We start from the raw sequence: 18,392 nt of genomic DNA, 5'->3' as shown, positions 1-18,392 counted from the left end.
GATGACATTATAAAAAATCCTAGTTGAGCCATACTTTTTGAGATAATGGGGTGGTCCAAATCATCCCGTATGTCCAACTCAATTTACCCTACATAAAAATACTCTTTAAATCTACATAGCGCCGCAAAACATGGAGTTTTCCATTAATCCTTTCCTCAAGTATGGATGACAACATTTAATTATACTGAATATCGTTATCTATTATTCACAGTAGCACCGTTTTGGTTCGCGAATAAGTTCACAAGACATTAATATTCGTTTAGAAAAAGTGTGATATCATACATTGTTCATATTATTAGTATACTTCTTTGTTCTGGTGGCTGAGAGTAGACAAGCGATCGCTAAGGGTTAATACAGATTTCGATACAGATTTTCTGAGAATGATGAAAAGATTTTTTGAGACTAAAAACACAGATTTTATTATGGCAATCCTAATCCTTAGTTGAATAGTACTTTGCCGAGCCCTGTGTACAACACAGGCGATATAACATACCTGCTATTTTATTTACTTTGCGACATCCCGGTTGAGAACACCTGTGCACACTTGGTCGTGGAAAAAACAAAAAGAAGAAGACGGAACAAGTTGTCAGGTTTCGTCTCAGGATAACACCGGTTGGAGTCAAATATCTCATGTAATCGTGTAAAAAACTAATGCTTTGAATTAAAATTTCATGTGTTCGAAATTCTATTAAAGTAATCACATTAGGAAGATGGCATTTATAATACGTTTCGCCAAAGGCGTCCGGAAACACTGGAAAAAGTCCACGTTTCTGGCCAGCGCAGTTGCGTATGGCGTATCGTATTCCAGCGAGAAATATGAGTACGTATGTGAATGGTAGTTTTCCTTCACCAATTCATTTTACCCACTACTTGCTTTCTTCAGAATCAAACAGCTGATGCGTCACTACTGCGAGGAAGCGTCCAAGTATGGCGATATTCGAGTTCCTGTGTCCCAGCGACTTCAAAAGGTTTTGGTTATACTGAATCCTGCCGCCAACAGACGGTCATGCGAAGAAGATGTAAATTGTGTGCATTGCTCGTTCAATACTTTTTATAAAACTCATTCTTTCCGTGACACAGTTCCACGATTACTGCGAACCGATCCTCCATCTCGCCGGCTTTGAGATTGACATCGTGAAAACCGATTCCGAAGGTCATGCTAGACGCTACGTTGAGGAACTGGCTTCCCTCCCAGATGCCATAGTCGTTGCCGGTGGCGATGGCACCATTTCGGAGGCAATCTCCGGACTCAAACGTCGCTCTGACGGTGCCCAGTGTCCGATCGGTGTCCTGCCGGTGGGGCGTACAAACAGCCTGGCCACAGCGTTGTTCAAAACAAGTGATCAAACGACAACGCTTGAAAACGTTCGGGCGATGGCAAATGCTGCTTATGCGGTGGTCGCGGGGAAGCGGGAGAAAATGGACGTGATGAAGATTGAAGTGCTGCCCAACGAGGCCGATGAGAAGGTCCCGGAGAAGCCAGTCTATGCGATCGGAAGCTTGCAGTGGGGTGCCTTTCGGGATATTTTAGCTCTGCGGGATAAATATTGGTACACTGGGTCACTGCGGGATTATACGGCTTTTCTTTTCAACGCGTTCGATGGTGGACATACGTGGAACTGCAAAGCAAAGGTGTCATTTACGGAGCCTTGCTCCGGTTGTAGCAATTGTTACAAGGACATTCAGCAGCAGACGCAACGGAAAGAACAACCAAGACGATGGTGGTCGGTGTTTTTACCGCAGAGGAAGAAGGATGACGGTATCGACTACACGAAAGTGGTAAACAACGAGTGCTCCATTGCACACGAGCTGGAGATTAACCCTTCGGAGTTGGTGCTGCAAACGGCCAACATTGACAGTGAAAAAAATGGAAATAAGCCAAAGTTGTGTTTAAGGATTGGTTCACCAGTGGATTCTGGCTTCACTTTCCTGGGTGAAAGTTGGCCTCGACTTTGGCATCGGCGATATATCGAATGTCCAACCGAAAAGGCTCTAGAAATCCGAACTCTGGAAATAATTCCACAAAATTTGAAGGTAACGGAATCTGAAACTGAAATGTTCTATTCCATCGACAGCGAAGCTTACGAAGTTAGACCAGTACGAATAACGGTGATACCAAATACAGTGGAAATATTCACATTTTGATGTAAGTTATAGCTAAGTATTAAAAGTTAGTGACAAAAATGTACAATTTTTGTGCAATCTGTGAATGTCATCTTTGCTATCACATTCATATTATTTATAAAGCATATCAAGATCTACATTTTGACTTCCAATTCGAAACACTTGATTGTATCCCTTTGGTACATTAGACCCCATACTCCGCTCCCGATATCTTCTCGTCGGTCATATGTGAGATTATCCAGATGCAACTTTCCTGATCAAACCAGATGAGCGAGATGAGGAAAGCGTTGAACAGTCCGAAGCAGATTCCACCGATGACGTCCAAAATGTGATGTCTGTAGAGCAACAGCCGGGAAAGACACAACGATACGCACCAGGCCAACAACGGTGGCCACAAAACAATGCTCACGGGATCCAACCAGGTCAGGAAGGTAACGATATAAACGCCTCTCGAAACGTGCCCCGAGGGGAAGCTAAACTTATCCGGTCCAATGCAGAATGGATCATCATTGACAGCCGGCCGTCTGCGTCTGGTTGCTGCCTTGACAACGGCCACCATGACGATGTCCGTGAGCAGACCGATAAACAGATTCACTTGCATCTGGTACCAATCCGGTTTGTCGATCATCCAACTGAAGGCAAGCCATCCGGCCAGCCAAGCGATACCATGGCAGGAATATTCCAAAACTTTACAATGGGTCCTTAACGATCGGAACGGTACAAAGTTTAGCATAAAGCTTACAAATCGTTTCGTGAGCACGACATCCAGAGCCAGAATTTTCTTCAGCGCCGGTGGAAGCTTTCGATCTTCGCGATCTTTTTCCATTCGCGTTTTCGGGTCGATCTATTAGAGTGGATCCAAAATTCAAACGCTGACGCATTTTAAATATTCGTCATCGGTTGGAACTCGCCATGAAGTACTTACATTGTCCTGTTGATTTTGCTTCATTTCGCTCGCGGTGTCAACCTGCGATGATTTGTGTGTTCGGCAATCAGAAATATCCTTAAGTTCGTATGCCGTATTTCTGGTACTAAAAAACTTCAGAATCCTACAATCGTTGAATAAATACTGTTACCTTATCAAGGTGATAAGATCTGGCTCAAAATATAATGAACAGACAAATACGACACAATGAAGTTCAATATTTGGGAACCACTTGAAGCATTCAGCGCCGTGTACACTATCAACTTAAATGATACACTGAATGTTTTTTTCATATCAAATTCATTTTTATGCCACAAGTTTATTATGGTTCGTCCGCATACCACTTGACAACTATAGAGGGTGTTTTTGACGTAGAACTACGTCTTTCATTAAGGGTGTCAAATCAGAAAACAGGTCACGTTTTTATGAAATAAAGTTAACGCTAATAACTATTTTTGCCGCGAACGGATTTTGGCGATTTACATAGTAAACGAATCGGAAATTCCCTAAGATTTGTTTGATATGCTATACATTAGAATCTCCTGGTTTGTAAATGGTTAAAATACATGAAAACTTTAAGCGTTTCAATTTTCCCATACATTTGTTCTGTCCATTTGTGTGCTTTCCCGAACAGAGCTGTCAATAACGAGCAACTTATCGACGAGCAGCGAAGGGGAAATCGTAGGATTTAAAGTCTCTGTGAACAAAGGAAAAGAAGAACAATGAACGGGAATACTTGCCTAGAGTATAAACAGTGGATCCCGCTGAGGCAAACTTTTATCATTCGACATCGGACTGCTGAGCAGTCCAGTTCAGTTTACTTTCGCTGCGCCTCGATCCAAGATTGGACCCCACCAGTGGTAATCCAACTTCAGCCGTATGGCACCCGCCATGTTTTTGATGCCAACATTTTTTGCCAGTATTTGTTTTCTTCAAAACAGCGATCCGCGTTGACGGCATTGTGCTTCGTTTACTAGTTTAGGGGAACGTCAACGAATAGCTGATTTTCAGTCGGAATGAACGTTTTCAAAATTAAAATTATGAATGAAAATTAGCGTTTCCATATCAAATTAGTATCCTTTTTGAATTAAAAACATTTTTGTTTGCAGGTGATGAAAAAGTCTCATACGAAAATTGTTTATGAAGACAATTTTATATTATAATGAAAAAAATCAGCAACAATTTTGGAATTGTATAGCCATATGGTTGAATGAAAGTCAGAAATACGTGTTTCAAGTGATTAAATAACATGATGTGTAAATTTTCATTCAAATTTTAAAATTCAAAAACCGGCTTCGCATCTTCTAATCTGATAGAGATTACACTACCGAGTTTGGGACACAAATTATGGCCCTAATTTGAAGTCGCCACCAGACGTCGACACCATCGCGAATTACCAACTTACCACCATCTGACATATCGTGATGTCGATGATGAACTTTTACAGCAGAGGGATAGTGAGATATGCGATGACGGTAGATAGAGTGAGATAGCGATAATCGTGCCATACACCTGTCCAACTTGGATATCTTTGTGTGGTTTTCCTATCGTTCCTTGCGCTGTTTCTGTGTTTTTATTTCCGCGTCAAACGGCATCTTTTCTCGTTCGCAAGCAAGTGAGCAGCTAGTGATCCCCGATTTTTGAAATTAATCGTTCATCCACTAATCGAATACTTTTAAGCAGTTTCTTATTCGATCCAAATAATCGATTAATCGATTAATCGTCACACTGAGAGAAATAATTAGTTAGACTAATATTTCTCATTTGTTAGAAAGCCATCTGGAATCAAAAAAGTGTTCATTACGTCTGAAAATCAATTATTATCTTTTACGCTCCCCTAAACTCGTAAACGAAGCTCATCTCGCATCGACGGCATTGAACTTCTTTTAGTAGTTTAGGACGTGCTCCCGTGGCCGAGTGGTTAGCGTCATAACTAACATGCCGGGTGTTCGGGTTCGATTCCCGTTCTGGTTGGGGGAATTTTTCGTCAAAGAAATTTCCTCCGACTTGCACTGTGATCACGCGTATTCTAGAGCTTGCCACTCAGAATGCATTGCAAGGCGTGTCATTTGGCATAGAAATCTCAACTAAGTACTAATAAAAATGACGCAAGTAATACTACGTTGAGACGGCGAAGTTCCTCTAGGAACGTTAGTGCCATTAAAGAAGAAGAAGAAGAAGTAGTTTAGGAGAGCGTCAAAGATAATTATTGATTTTCAGGATAAAACTGCAGCGGCTGTACGGTTTTTTTGCTCTGGGTTTGAATCGATTAATCGATGTAAATTATTCGTTCGCTTCGATTATTGGTTGTGCAGTATTCGTTCGATTAATAATCGATTTCTGTAGGAAGTATTCGATTAATCGATTAATCGAACGATTATCGGGGATCACTATGAGCAGCGAAGCAACGAGCAGCAGCAGCAGCAGCAGCAGTAACAATATCAGCAATAAGAACAACAAGAACAGCGGTAGACAGCGTGTAGTGAAGTTTGAAAGTGAAAATGGGAGGAAAGAGAAAGAAAAAAAGCATACATCTTGACGATTCAAAGGAAAGTCCTAACGAAAAGAGGGATAAACGTTACAGCAGCGATTCTATTCGTCCGCCGGCATCTCAAAAAGACACCGTTAGCGAATCAAACTGGAACAGGAACCGATTTGCGATCTTAGCAGATGCGGAAGAAGACCATCCGTCGGTTCGAGAAATGACAACCATTAACGCAGAACCCGACGGCGCCAGTGGTTGTATGGTTAGCGTAACAGCCTCACAATCCGATCGGCCTGGGTTCAATCCCAGCTGGCGTCGTTGGGATTTTCTGAGGCGAAAAATCTCTGGTTACGTCTTCCTTCGGAGCGGAAGTAAAAGAAGTTGGCCCGGCTCATGAGTTGTTGAGTCTAGGAACAGGTGGAGTCGCCTCCCTGATGTCGGTGATTGGCACTAAAGTGGCGGAAATAGGCCGACGAAAAATAAGCGAAGATAAAAAAAAAAGCAGAACCCGAGAAAAATACAACGAGCAATCACCCGATAGAACAAAAGATGTCCCCTTTGGTAGTGAAATCGTGTCCCCTGGAAAATCTGAAGCGGACAATACAAGCGATCAGCGTAAACGCTGAGTACCAACTTACAAGGATGGGAATAAAAATTGTGACATCAACCCGCGAACGTTACAACAAAGTTAAAACGTATTTGACTAAGGCCAGCATTGAATTTTACACACACGACATAGCAGCCGAGAAGCCATTCAAAGTAGTTATCAGAGGGCTTCCTGTCATGGCAACCGAGGACATTAAAGCGGAACTTCGCGATATATATAAACTGCAACCACAGGCAATTTTCCTTATGAACCGACGAAATCAAGAGAAACAATATTGTGACTGCCTCTATTTGGTACATTTTGCTAAAGGTAGCACATCACTAGGTGCATTGCAAGCCATTCGTTCAATCAGCAGCTTGAGAATCAAATGGGAGTTGTATAAAGGACCCAACCGGAGCATTACGCAGTGTATGCGCTGTTTAAATTTTGGCCATGGTACTCGTAATTGCCATCTGAAGCCAAATTGCAATATTTGCTCAAATCAACATCTTACAGAAAAGTGTCCTCTCAAAGAAGTAAATGTCTACAAATGTAAAAACTGCGGAGGAGATCATATGTCAACCGACATGATTTGTCCCAAACGTGAGGAGTATCGTCGCATCAGGATGGAAGCTACAAAAAGGAATCAACCAGCACAATATAAGAAGAAGAAGCAATAACTTATTGATTTGAATGGCTTTCCCGAACTATCACCTCCACAGCTGAGAGCAGTACCAAATCTTGCTCCGCTCCCACTACCCTGCCAACGACAGACACGAAAATCACCTCCATCTGGACTCCCTCCTGGGCTTAGATCGAATCATCAACCTTCGGATTTTTCAAACCAGTGGTCACCTGAAGCAGAACAGCCGTATTCCAGACAAAATGCGAACCAGTCTATGGATTCCCTATCCCAGTCGACTGCCCATCTAGCAGCCATCGTTGCTGATCTACAAAAAGACGGGTGGGTAATGTCGGGGACATAACCGGAGTGACGTAGGACTATACAAAAGGGACAGCTTTTGTTAAATATATATTTTAAATATATTGTTTTATGTTCTTCTCCTACGTGAATACCTACCTATCTACCTTAAAAATGGATTAGTTTACTGTTTACTCTTCATGAATATGTTGATGTTTCTGAAAAGAACCTTTGGTGTTGTGTTTTTGTTATCACTCGATATTCCCATCTTGTTCGGTTAAACCTTCCTGTTTAGCTATTGCGTTTGCCACTCGCCACAGCTTTCACAGTTGGAAAATTTCTTCCCATCCAGCTTGTGACATGTTGTTCAGTAAATTACATTTGATGCGACGTGCCGGAGAAACACTTTGCCACTCACTGAAACTAATTGTTGCCTTGATGAGCGCCGAACCGAAGCTGCTCTGTTCTTGATGCGGGTTTTCTGATTGTCGTGAGCAGCTTTGCAAGCCAACTCGAGCTCTCCGACGGCCGAAACTCTATAATCGCTGTTAGGTATACTGGTGCTCCGGCACCAATCCGTTCGGCCTAGTTACACTTGCGGAGCAATCAGTGAATGCGACCAACAGGGAACTGGAGACTTGCACGGTTCGAGTGAGACTTTGCCTTTCCCTTAACTTGTCCTCCTTTGTTACGTCCACGATGCCGATGCCGTACAACCACACGGGTTTACGGTTTGAAAGAAAATAAGATATTTTTTTGGGGTCCGCGTGTTTTATACTCTAGTGGTACACACTCACAGGATAGAGACAAATCAGCAGACTCAGCCAGAGGGGCGAGTCCAACGAGACGAACGAATGAGCGTTAAAAGGGAGCGATGGCAAAAAAATACATTCATTACGATTTGTTCGCTCGTTGGATTCACATGAAGGCTAAAAAGGGTCCTTTTCAGGATCACAAAATTATCTTCAATCTAAATAGTTTATTGTTTTGTTATCACTCGATATCCCCATCTTGTTCGGCTAAACCTTGCTGTTTAGCGATCGCATTTGCCACTCGCCACAGCTTTCACAGTTGGAAAATTTCTTCCCATCCAGCTTGTGACATATTTTACAGTAAATTACATTCAATGGCACGTCGCATTACCACCACTCAGTATCGGATTGGAGGTAATTTTAACCTGTAATTGAACATTTGCGATGACAGTGGTACAGTGTCGACCTTCAATGTGGGGTCATAATTTGGACCCCGAACTCTATGTTTACAAAAATGTCCAACTAAATATGTCGCATTACTGGTCCGTCCAATTAGCTAAATGTCGAGATAAGTGTAAATTACTGTACTTTCAATCTAGAAGCAATTTAAGAATTGGTGAAAATCAATAAGTTCAGAACAACTGCCAAATTCACATACTCATCATATCCTGGCAAACAAATTATGAAAAAATCAATTTGTGTTTTATTATTATTTTGGATATTGTTTTAGAAAGCATTGAACTGTATTTCCTAAACTCTTTTTTGGAAGGTTTAATGGCCCTGAAAAGCGCCTTGTTTTATGGAATGGTTCCAATTTAGAAAACTTAGTACTTGTGGTTTTGAAAAAAACCATTTCGAACGCCCTCGATGCCGCCTTGTTCTGGATTTGCCACCAAAGCAGTGTGTATAAAGGACAAACTCTGCTACCTGATGCCGTTTTGCGATTGCGTTTGCCACTCGCCACTCGCTGCAACTGCCTGTTGTCTTGATGTCCACCGAACCGAATGTGTTCTGTTCCGAATGCGGGTTTTCTTATCGTCGCGAGCAGCTTTACCAGCTAACTCGATCACTTCGGCGGCCGAAACTATATAACGCCGGCTAGGTGGACTGGAGCACTGGTACTAACGCGGCCTAGCTACCCTTGCGGGGAACTCCAGATCAACACGGTTCGAGCGGGATTTTGCCTTTTCCTTCACTTTTCCTCCTTTACCATGTCCAGACATGACTGCTTGGGTTGGTTTGTTGATTTGTTGTGATGCGAACCGATGTGGTGTACGGTTTGAATGAGAATGATCGTTACGGCAGCGGAGCGGGGATTTTTAAGCTGACTGGCAGGCTCGAGAATTACGCATGTGTGAGACTGCGACCAATGTTTCGTTCATTGTTTTCTTTTTCCTTTCCAATCGTGCTTTATTCTATTTCGCTGCTGCTCTGGTTGCCCGTTTTGGTCGGTACGATTTGAGGAGCACAAAATGGACCAATCAAAAATGGGCACATAGTGCATTTTGACAATGCTTGATATTTCACAATTATTCAATTATTTATCTCAAGAAAAATGAAATGTTATTCGTTATGATAGATGCGTAGATATATTTCCTATCAATTGATGCAAAAACCTTTGCGATCTATTGAGAAATGCTCGAGTTATAAGCGTTCCAAATCTTGCATTTTTTCCTACTTGTTCAGTGCCTAGATTTTCATTTCACCCCCTATATCTTCCGGTTAGACGTAGTCCTACGTCAAAAATGATGATGCAGATGATGCATTACTTCATGCAGCTTAACATTCATCCTTCACATCCTTAATTGAAATGCCCGCTCTTTGGCGGCCAAAAAGGTGGAAATCACCGAATTTCTTCAAAACAATCGAATAGACGTCGCCTTTCTCACAGAAACACACCTCAAACCAAACGTGAACTTCAGTCTACCTTATCACTTCGTTTTCAGACTCGATTGAGTTGAGGCTGCTAAAGGTGGAGTAGCCATAGTCATCCGTAAAGGGCTCAAGTTCAGGACGATGCCCGATTTTGGTCTGACTATCATTGAAGCTGTCGGCATTGAACTGATGAATGCAGATGGTCCAATCACCATGATAGCCGTTTATTACCCAATTCAATGCAAGAATTCTGATGGAAGCTCAACAAGGTTTAAAAATGAAATTCAGAAGCTGACTCGACGTAGTGGTAAATTTGTAATAGCCGGTGATATCAATGCTCGTCACTCAACCTGGGGGAACAACAGGAACAACAAGAATGGAACAGTGCTTGCCGATGATCTCCAGGCAGGACACTACGTGATTCTTAATTCGGATACTCCAACATTCTACTCCCCGACAGGGGCCGGTTCAACGCTTGACATTTTCCTCTCCAACATTGCTGACAGATGTACTAAGCCCTGTGCGATAACAGATCTTTCCTCCGACCACCTTCCAGTGGTTTTGGATTTAGATCAAGCCGCAAACCAACACCAACAATATCGTAAACAACTATCATCGTGCTAACTGGCCTCGGTTTCAGCAGTACGTGGAAGAACGAGTAGACGAGAACACTCCATTAGAAACGGTGGAAGATATCGACAATGTACTGCAAACATTCTCCCATAACATCAATGAAGCAGAAGGCAGATTTATTCCAACAACGCATGTTACAAGTAAATTTACAAGTTTGGACGAAGAAAAACGTATAATATCTCTCAGAAACTGTGTCAGACGTCAATTTCAAAGAACGAGAAATCTGAATAGGAAAATTATTTATCGAAAATTGAACAAGGTTATTGCAACAAGGATAGAAAAACTGAAGAATAGACAGTTTGAAAATGAGCTTAAGAATCTACCTTACTACTCTAGGCCCTTCTGGCGATTGACTAAAGTTTTGAAAAGTAAACCGAAACCAGTTCCTCCACTTACGGTAAATAATAACGTGTTTCTAACATCCGCTGAAAAAGCAAACGCAATTTCGATTCAGTTTAAGGCTGCGCATGAACTAGGACAGGCTATTGATAGTCCGATGGAAGCGACGATCGAGCAGTGTATCTTTCAACTTGCTACTGTGACATCCGAGTTTCCCGAGGGAGAAAAATTTACTACAATTGAAATTGAACAAATTATTAAAAGCACCCGCAATATGAAGGCTCCTGGTTTCGATGGCCATTTTAACATCGTGCTGAAGAAACTCGGTATAAAAGCAAATAATCTCCTAGTTAACCTTTTTAATCGTTGCCTAGAACTTGGATATTTCCCTTCTGCTTGGAAGCTGTCGAAGGTAGTGCCAATCCTCAAGCCGGGTAAAGATCCCACAAATCCGTCAAGCTATTGCCCGATTAGCCTTCTCTCGTCAATTAGCAAATTGTTAGAGAAAGTTATCTACACCAGACTACTCAAACACACTGAGGAGAACAACATCCTTCTCGACGAACAATTCGGCTTTCGACGAGGACATTCCACAGTCCACCAGTTGCAGAGGGTTACTAACTTAGTCAAGCGATCTAAGAACCTATCAAAGACGACAGTCATGGCTATGATGGACATAGAGAAAGCCTTTGATAACGTCTGGCATAGCGGTCTGATATTCAAACTTCGAAGATTCAATTTCCCAACCTATTTGGTGAAGGCAATCGAGAACTATCTCCAAGGAAGAACATCGCAGGTCAACATTACCGGTGCGCTCTCGGTACGCTATAACATAATCGCTGGTGTTCCCCAAGGGAGTATATTGGGCCCTATATTGTATAACCTATACACTTCGGATATTCCACCTTTGCCAAATGGTGGAACATTGTCGTTATTCGCAGACTACTCGGCAATAAGCTACAATGGGCGAGTAATCCGTACCCTTGTTTCCAAACTTCAAAGCGGACTTGATAGCTACACTGAGTATCTTAGAATCTGGAAAATCCGTATAAATGCTGCAAAGACTCAAGTCATTGTATTTCCGCATCGGAATACCAACAGATTGAAACCAATGATGAAGGTTAAGGTTTTAGATAATGAAATCGAATGGTCATCCGACGTACGATATCTTGGAGTCATCCTTGATAGCAAATTGCTGTTCCGGTCGCATCTGGACGACAGAGTTAAAAAAGGAATTATAATGTTAAAAAGACTCTATCCGATTATTGCTCGAAGAGCGAAAACATCTATCTCGAACAAGCTTGCGGTGTTTAAACAGATTGTGTCTCCTATGTTAGAGTACGGCTCTCCTGTTTGGATGGAATGTGCTAAAATGCATATTAAAAAACTACAAATAGTTCAAAACAAATTTTTGAAAATGGTTCTGAATCTTCCAAGGCACACTTCAACTTCCGAGGTCCATCGGTTGGCAGGTTTTGACCAAATAGCACGAAGAATCGAAGACTTTGAAGCACGCAATCGCGCCAGATCCCTAGTTTCAGAATGGCAAACGATTAGAAATATTTATTCATAGATTACATATGTTCATTTTTTGTTTTTTCTTTCAATTTTGTAAATATTTGTAAATATGTATATATAGTTAGATTAGACATATTGTAGGCAGTATAAATCGAAATTAAATAGAACACATGTTTGTTCAAGCTGAAATAACAACCGTTAGGAAAATAAACTTTTAATATAAAAATTATAATTCAACCCGAAGTATGAAATGCAACTCTGCGGAATCACTTAATATGTAAGTGTGTGAGGCAAGACGTGCCGTCTCATATATCACCCTACATTATATGCCGCCTCGAGCTCGATCAACTATCACAACCGCAGCTCCCGTCAGACAGAGTCAAACAGCCAAAGAGGTGAGACGTGTATTCGTGTTGCGGGCGCATTGGGTGATTTCCAGCGGCGGTTCCAAGTTACACAGTAAGAATGATTGTAAACCAAAAATTGTATGAATAAATCTGAATTTAATGCAAAAAAAAGGCAAACTTTCATTCGGCATCGGACTGTTGAGCAATCCAGTTCACTTTGGACCCCACCAGTGGTAATCCAACTTGGATATCGTCGTGTGGTTTTTTCAGTTCGTTTTTGGCGTTATTCGTATCGTGTGTTTTTGTTTCCGCGTCATAAATTGGACGCTTCTCGTAGTGTGTGATGAGCAAGAAAAAGAGGAAGGCTGGCTCGAGCACTGAAAAAAGCGAACGCATTGCCAGGGGCTATCAAATTTCGAGGCAAGCGTCATCTAGTGAAGTACGCGATGTTGGTGCAGTGAAAAGCGCTCGAGCGCTTACCCAGGCAGCAACCAAAATCAAGCTCCCCCCGCTGGTGGTGAAGGCGGTCGCTCTTGATAAACTCATCAGCGAATTCGCATCGATGGGTGTTACAGCAGAGTACAAGCTGTGTGGCATAATTCAGCATTTTTCCAAGCAGTTAACATTGTTTTTCGTCATCTTAAGGGCTTCGTTGGTGCCTTTGACATTGCATGAATGCATTAAACTGACTTTATGGCGAAGTAGGCATCAAGGTTGTGCGCCAAAAAATCATTTGGGGAATACCAAGCATCTTGACTGTCGTACTGGAATGTTATAAATTATTTGGGTTCGTGTTCCAGTCGCAAAACTGCCTTCAACTAGGATTGCGCTAATTTTGATCATAATAAAGCAATGCTACTGTTTTCGAGGTTATTGATATTAACAAAAAGAGTTTATTTAGCATGTTTAGACACCAAGAAAGTAAATGTCGTTCTGGAATTTTGTATGTGATTAGGTTTCGCTTGCCAGTAGCAAAACTTCCTCCACTTAGGGTGGCAGCTGCGCTTATCTCGAGCATGAGAAAGTAACGCAACTTTTTCCGAGGCCAGTAATATAAACAGAATCGTTTCTTTTTAGAATAACGCAAAATTTCTCATCATTTTTATATTCTCAGTAGTTTCAAGCCACCAATATATGGCTCTGTATGCGTGCTATGGCGAACGCTTGTTTGGCGCTTGGTTTACGTTGTACGAACGATGCCTAGAGGTGTAATTCCACTGAGGCAATACTAAATAACATGTAGCATGATATTTGATACTTGCATGTGTTGTCATTGTTGTTATTTACTCGCGGTGCCAAAAATATATTGATGTAGTTATGAGATGTGGAATAATGGTGCTGGTGCAACATGTATATAATCGACTGTAGCCGAGTCTATGTCAATTGCGAAAAAGGCCACCGGAATAGCGTTCAACGTAAATTTTCAATGCATTGACATGACATTAATTGCGACGTATGATCAGCTAGTGTATTGTTCTGCTAGGGCAAGAATGAATCATCAATGAATTATCGTCAACTGATTCTACAATGAAAAAAACATTTCAGAGATTATTCTACTAAGCAGTTGTTTCTATAATTTCACAGCACTATAGAATAATATCCGAAGGTAAAAACAAACGACTTTTATAAAATAACAGCGTAGTTCTACGTCAAAAATGCGGTCCTATCGTGGAGACAACCTCCTATAACTTTTTTTATATAAGAGGTTAGTTAAGCTCTACCAGCCCTATCTGGAAAGGGTTAACCCAGACGTCGTGTGGGGTTCTCACTGACTAGAACCAAGCCTCTAGTCGTTGCCTCGGTCCCCACGAGACAATATCTAGGCGATAACTTAAGGGGGGCGGTTGTGCTCTTCACCTTTCGCCAACGCTGACTTGCGTTGTTTCTACCATTTTTTTCTCTTTATCTCATTCACGTTCAGTTGTTCTCCGCAACGCTTATCCATTGCACAAGCTTCCGATTACCCGTCGAGAAGTGTACCGATTGGGAGTGGCCCCCAACATTTCGCGCCGTCACAGCCACCCTAGCGGGGTTTCTCTTCCCAACGGAGCCCCGATTAGGTAGTGTCCTCCATCATAACGCACTTTCCGTCACAGCTAGTCAGGCGTTATCAGCACGCTGGTCGGACCTCGACCTCCGCTGTAGATCGGACATGATGTGTACGATTGAACTTTTTACCGCGTTCCAATGCCCTCGTCACGACAAATATCCTCCACGATGTTCCCAGCATGAAGGGCAGATAGTCTCTCACGCCTTGCGGTTAATCTGGGACATATATACGAATACGACGTGTTCTGGTGTTTTCACCACATCTCCACACTCCGGACAGAGTGACGACCTTGCGTGCCCGAACCGGTGTAAATATTACCAGAAACAGCTATGGGTAGGCTGATCAAATAGTTCAAGAATAAAAACGGGACACGGATTCGATTGTATATAGTCTTAATTTTTTTTCACTATATTATCGAATTCCGACCACAAACTGGCTGTAATTGAAAAGGTACGCTATTTAGAACGATCCTGTCGCTTCCATTTGGAAGGTGAAAAAAGCTGATACTGGATACAATTCTAAAACATCCAAGTTAGTGGAATTAAATAACATTTCAGAAGTAAAAGACTCTAAATTTTGTACTTTCAGAGGTCGTTTCATTCGTTCCTAAAAATTAAAGCACTATAACCGCTCTATAATTCGTTCTTGACAATCAAATCCACAATGTTTTTAGTTTCACTGCAACATTATTTCAAATAGTTCCTGATGAGCCTTCACTGATAATCTTCAAAAACCACGATTTTCACTCCTCTCCACCAAATGTAGTCAATAAACTTTCACCTTAACGTTGAAATAATACTTCTTCAAATAAGTCATACTTCAAATATAAAAAAAAATATATTTTCTACTGTATATAATTGTAATCCAAAATAGTATTCAATCGTATCCGACCAAATTGAAGCTTTTGTTCAACCATTATTTAGCTGGATAATACGCCAGTGAAAAGTTGTGAGGATGTTTTATTTGTTCGACAAAACATGAAAAATCTGAACAGATGCAATTTAAGCCTGAAATATTTCTTCTATTCGACTATTTACACTCAGCCCTACCGATCGTGAGCTGTAATAAAATTAATCAGTTTTATAATGGCCGAACAATAGTATTGACTGCTAAGTAGAGCTAATATTTTCTAATTGACTTTAAATTGCATTTAACGAACAATATTGGCTATAGCTTAATAATTTCTCCTAATTTGCTTAAACACGGCTTGTATAGAGGATTTGATGACATCTAGTTCAGGCATTATTAAGCATATAGCTGAATAAAACCAACCAGAAAAGGCTCCTGTATTTAAGTTAAATAAATTTGACTTTCAAGAACAATTTGCACCTTCTTAGTCAAACAGTCAAACCTTTTATGTTGAAGAATTATAATAATATAATCAGAACTAACAGCAACTTCAGCAACATTGTCTCAACAAGGCCAATCAATGCTTGGATGCCGATTTCTGGTAAAAAGCAATCATAATTTGAACACGAGTTTTCAAATAAATCGCATAGTACAACAACACATTTTCATTGTGGATGTAAATATGGAGGTAATGCGTCAAAACAAGTAAGAGCTATCTAGATAGAAATTCTAGACAAAGAAACCGGGTGTTATAATCGTCAAGCAATTTAGTATAATAATCACCGACAAAATTACAAAAACTATTCAACTGTTTTACATGAACACACAACAAACTTATTCTCTGCAAAATCCGAATCAGATTCTAATCAGAATTTCATTCGAAAAAAGACTGTTGAAAATAATGCCAAAAGAATAAATATTTTATATTCTAAATACGGTATATATTAATAAAATGACGGTAGGATCAAAAAAGGTCGAAAAAACGGCACCGTCCCGTTCAATGGTCAACCTAGCCTTGTCCGGACAGGAACTGCGTCAAGTAGAAGTTCATCTCTCCGTGCTTCCTGTTTAACCAGGTTGATAGTATCGGTATAAGCCCATATGTTCACCTACCGTTCTCCGCCGTGTACCATTCCTGCTGCCGCTTTAATAATGACTCTGCTCTCGCTGTTTTCCGGATAACACTGGTTTCTTTTCGTATATAGCATTCGCCATCTTCCGCTAGGGTGAACATGTCGGCGATAGCGCATACTGCTTCCAACGAGATCATCCTGTACGCGCTCGCAACTCGCATCGCCATGAGCCGAAACATCGAGAGCCACAGATCAGGATGGCACTTCGTACCGGGGTATTGATGAGGATACAGTAGCTAGAAGACGCCTTCCGCTACTGCAGGGTCCAGCGTTGTTCGGCATTATCCTCGCTGTCGCGTTGTTGGACTTCTCGGACTTTTCGCAGGCGTAGCCGACGTGGCGTTGAATTCTGCCGGTCGTCGATCATAACACCCAAGTACTTCAGCATACGCTTCGAAGTTATCACTTGTTCTTCGACTGTGATTTCCACCCGCTGCACGGCTTTACAATTGCTCCCTTCAGTTTTATTATGAGCAATCTGCAGTTTCGCTGCTTGCATCCAATTCCCTACTGTGACGATGGACTCGGTTGCAAGCATCTTCACCTTTTTGAGGATCTCGCCTGACACTGTGAGAGCGAAGCTCACGATCTCCACGCCTTTGGAAAGCTTCAATGACAGCACACCGTTGTACATTACATTCCACATATTGTTGCCACATTTGAATCTGTACCAGAGGGGTTAAAAATCTTTCTTATCCGTACTTTTTCGTCCATAAATCTGGACCAAAAATCTGTACCATCGAAAATATTCGTTGTACAAATTCAGCATGAAAAAATACTCATTTATTCACTACAAATACTACATTTACATTTGCAAGTCCTTCGTGTGTTTTGTAATGCTTATACATAGTTTTTTTTTAATCTAGATCATGAATTAAAATTAAAAAAAAATCGCTCCAAACGATACTGCGGCGTAAAAGTCGTCATGTACCTGAATGTTGCTTTGTTCGAATTTCTTACTTTCACACGCGGAAAAAATCTGCACCAATCTGTACTTTTTGACGAAAATCTGTACTCTGTACCGTACAGAATCTGTACCAAATATAACGAAAAAATCTGTACCTTTCCAGATAAATCTGTACGTGTGGCAACACTGATTCCACAGCGTAGGGCCCAGGATAGAGCCCCTATCTTCATCGGTATCTGCTCTCTACTCGTCTCGTAGACTAGAATGTGGTTCTGGAAATAGCTCAATAGGATTCTGCACAGGTACCCAGGAACCTTCACATGGTGCAGGAACTCGGCGATGGCATCCCAGTTAGCGCTATCAAATGCATTTCTCACGTCGTCGTTACTCCTGCGTAGTGTCGGTCACACCTCCGCTTTCGTTTAGACGACTTCTCAGCTTTTCTGATCATCGTCCGGATGGCGTCAATACGGGGTTTTCCGGAAGCTGAACTGCATTTTTGATCGACCATGGTTACTCTCCGTACATTTCTTCAGTCGGTATATAGGCCTGCTGGATACGCTCCGCTATTGAACTGCGGAATTTTGACTGTAAATTGGGAAATCGTTGTTTAGCTTGTTCGAACACCTGTTCGATTATTTGCCTTTTCCTTGTATGCAAGATGTTGTAGCACCACTGTTCAGCAAATGACAGGTTTTTGAATGGCGTCATCAGCCAAGGCGCTATGGGATATAGCATAACGGCATCGCTGTTGTTTTCGGAAAGCATTTCACGAATGTCGAAGTTTTGCTATATTCTGGCATCGTGGATAGAGCCAGGATACCCAGGTAACCAGTAAGCACTTAGAAATGGTCTTAAATCAGCACTGTATCCATATATAGAATACTGAATAAATGCTTATCAAGCGCTATAAACCAATATAGGGTGGATATAATACTAAAAAGGCT

General features: G+C 41.5%; 2 protein-coding genes across 3 annotated transcripts; one reads left to right on the top strand and one right to left on the bottom strand.

Annotated features, from left to right (window-relative positions):
• The first annotated feature begins 543 nt into the window (after positions 1-543).
• LOC129770250 (acylglycerol kinase, mitochondrial) lies at positions 544-2,203 on the top strand. Of its 2 annotated transcripts, none has more exons than XM_055772955.1 (4): positions 544-612; positions 695-820; positions 884-1,019; positions 1,081-2,203. In XM_055772955.1, exons 2-4 carry the CDS (start codon positions 711-713, stop codon positions 2,143-2,145), a joined length of 1,311 nt encoding a protein of 436 aa, XP_055628930.1. In that variant the 5' UTR covers positions 544-612; positions 695-710; the 3' UTR covers positions 2,146-2,203. The 2 variants fall into 2 exon arrangements, with proteins under 2 accessions (XP_055628930.1, XP_055628929.1); XM_055772954.1 differs by having other exon boundaries at positions 561-632.
• LOC129770251 (polyisoprenoid diphosphate/phosphate phosphohydrolase PLPP6) lies at positions 2,192-3,305 on the bottom strand. Its single transcript, XM_055772956.1, has 2 exons — positions 3,050-3,305; positions 2,192-2,968 (listed from the first exon to the last, which is right to left on the bottom strand). The coding sequence occupies exons 1-2, from the start codon at positions 3,071-3,073 to the stop codon at positions 2,309-2,311; spliced, it is 684 nt and encodes a 227-aa protein (XP_055628931.1). The 5' UTR covers positions 3,074-3,305; the 3' UTR covers positions 2,192-2,308.
• Between the last annotated feature and the right edge of the window lie 15,087 nt (positions 3,306-18,392).

The sequence above is a fragment of the Toxorhynchites rutilus genome, chromosome 2 (assembly GCF_029784135.1).
Source record: "Toxorhynchites rutilus septentrionalis strain SRP chromosome 2, ASM2978413v1, whole genome shotgun sequence".
In the NCBI taxonomy this organism is placed as follows: domain Eukaryota; kingdom Metazoa; phylum Arthropoda; class Insecta; order Diptera; family Culicidae; genus Toxorhynchites; species Toxorhynchites rutilus.
Note: the sequence above shows the minus strand (reverse complement) of the source record. Positions and strands in the feature narration are given on the sequence as shown.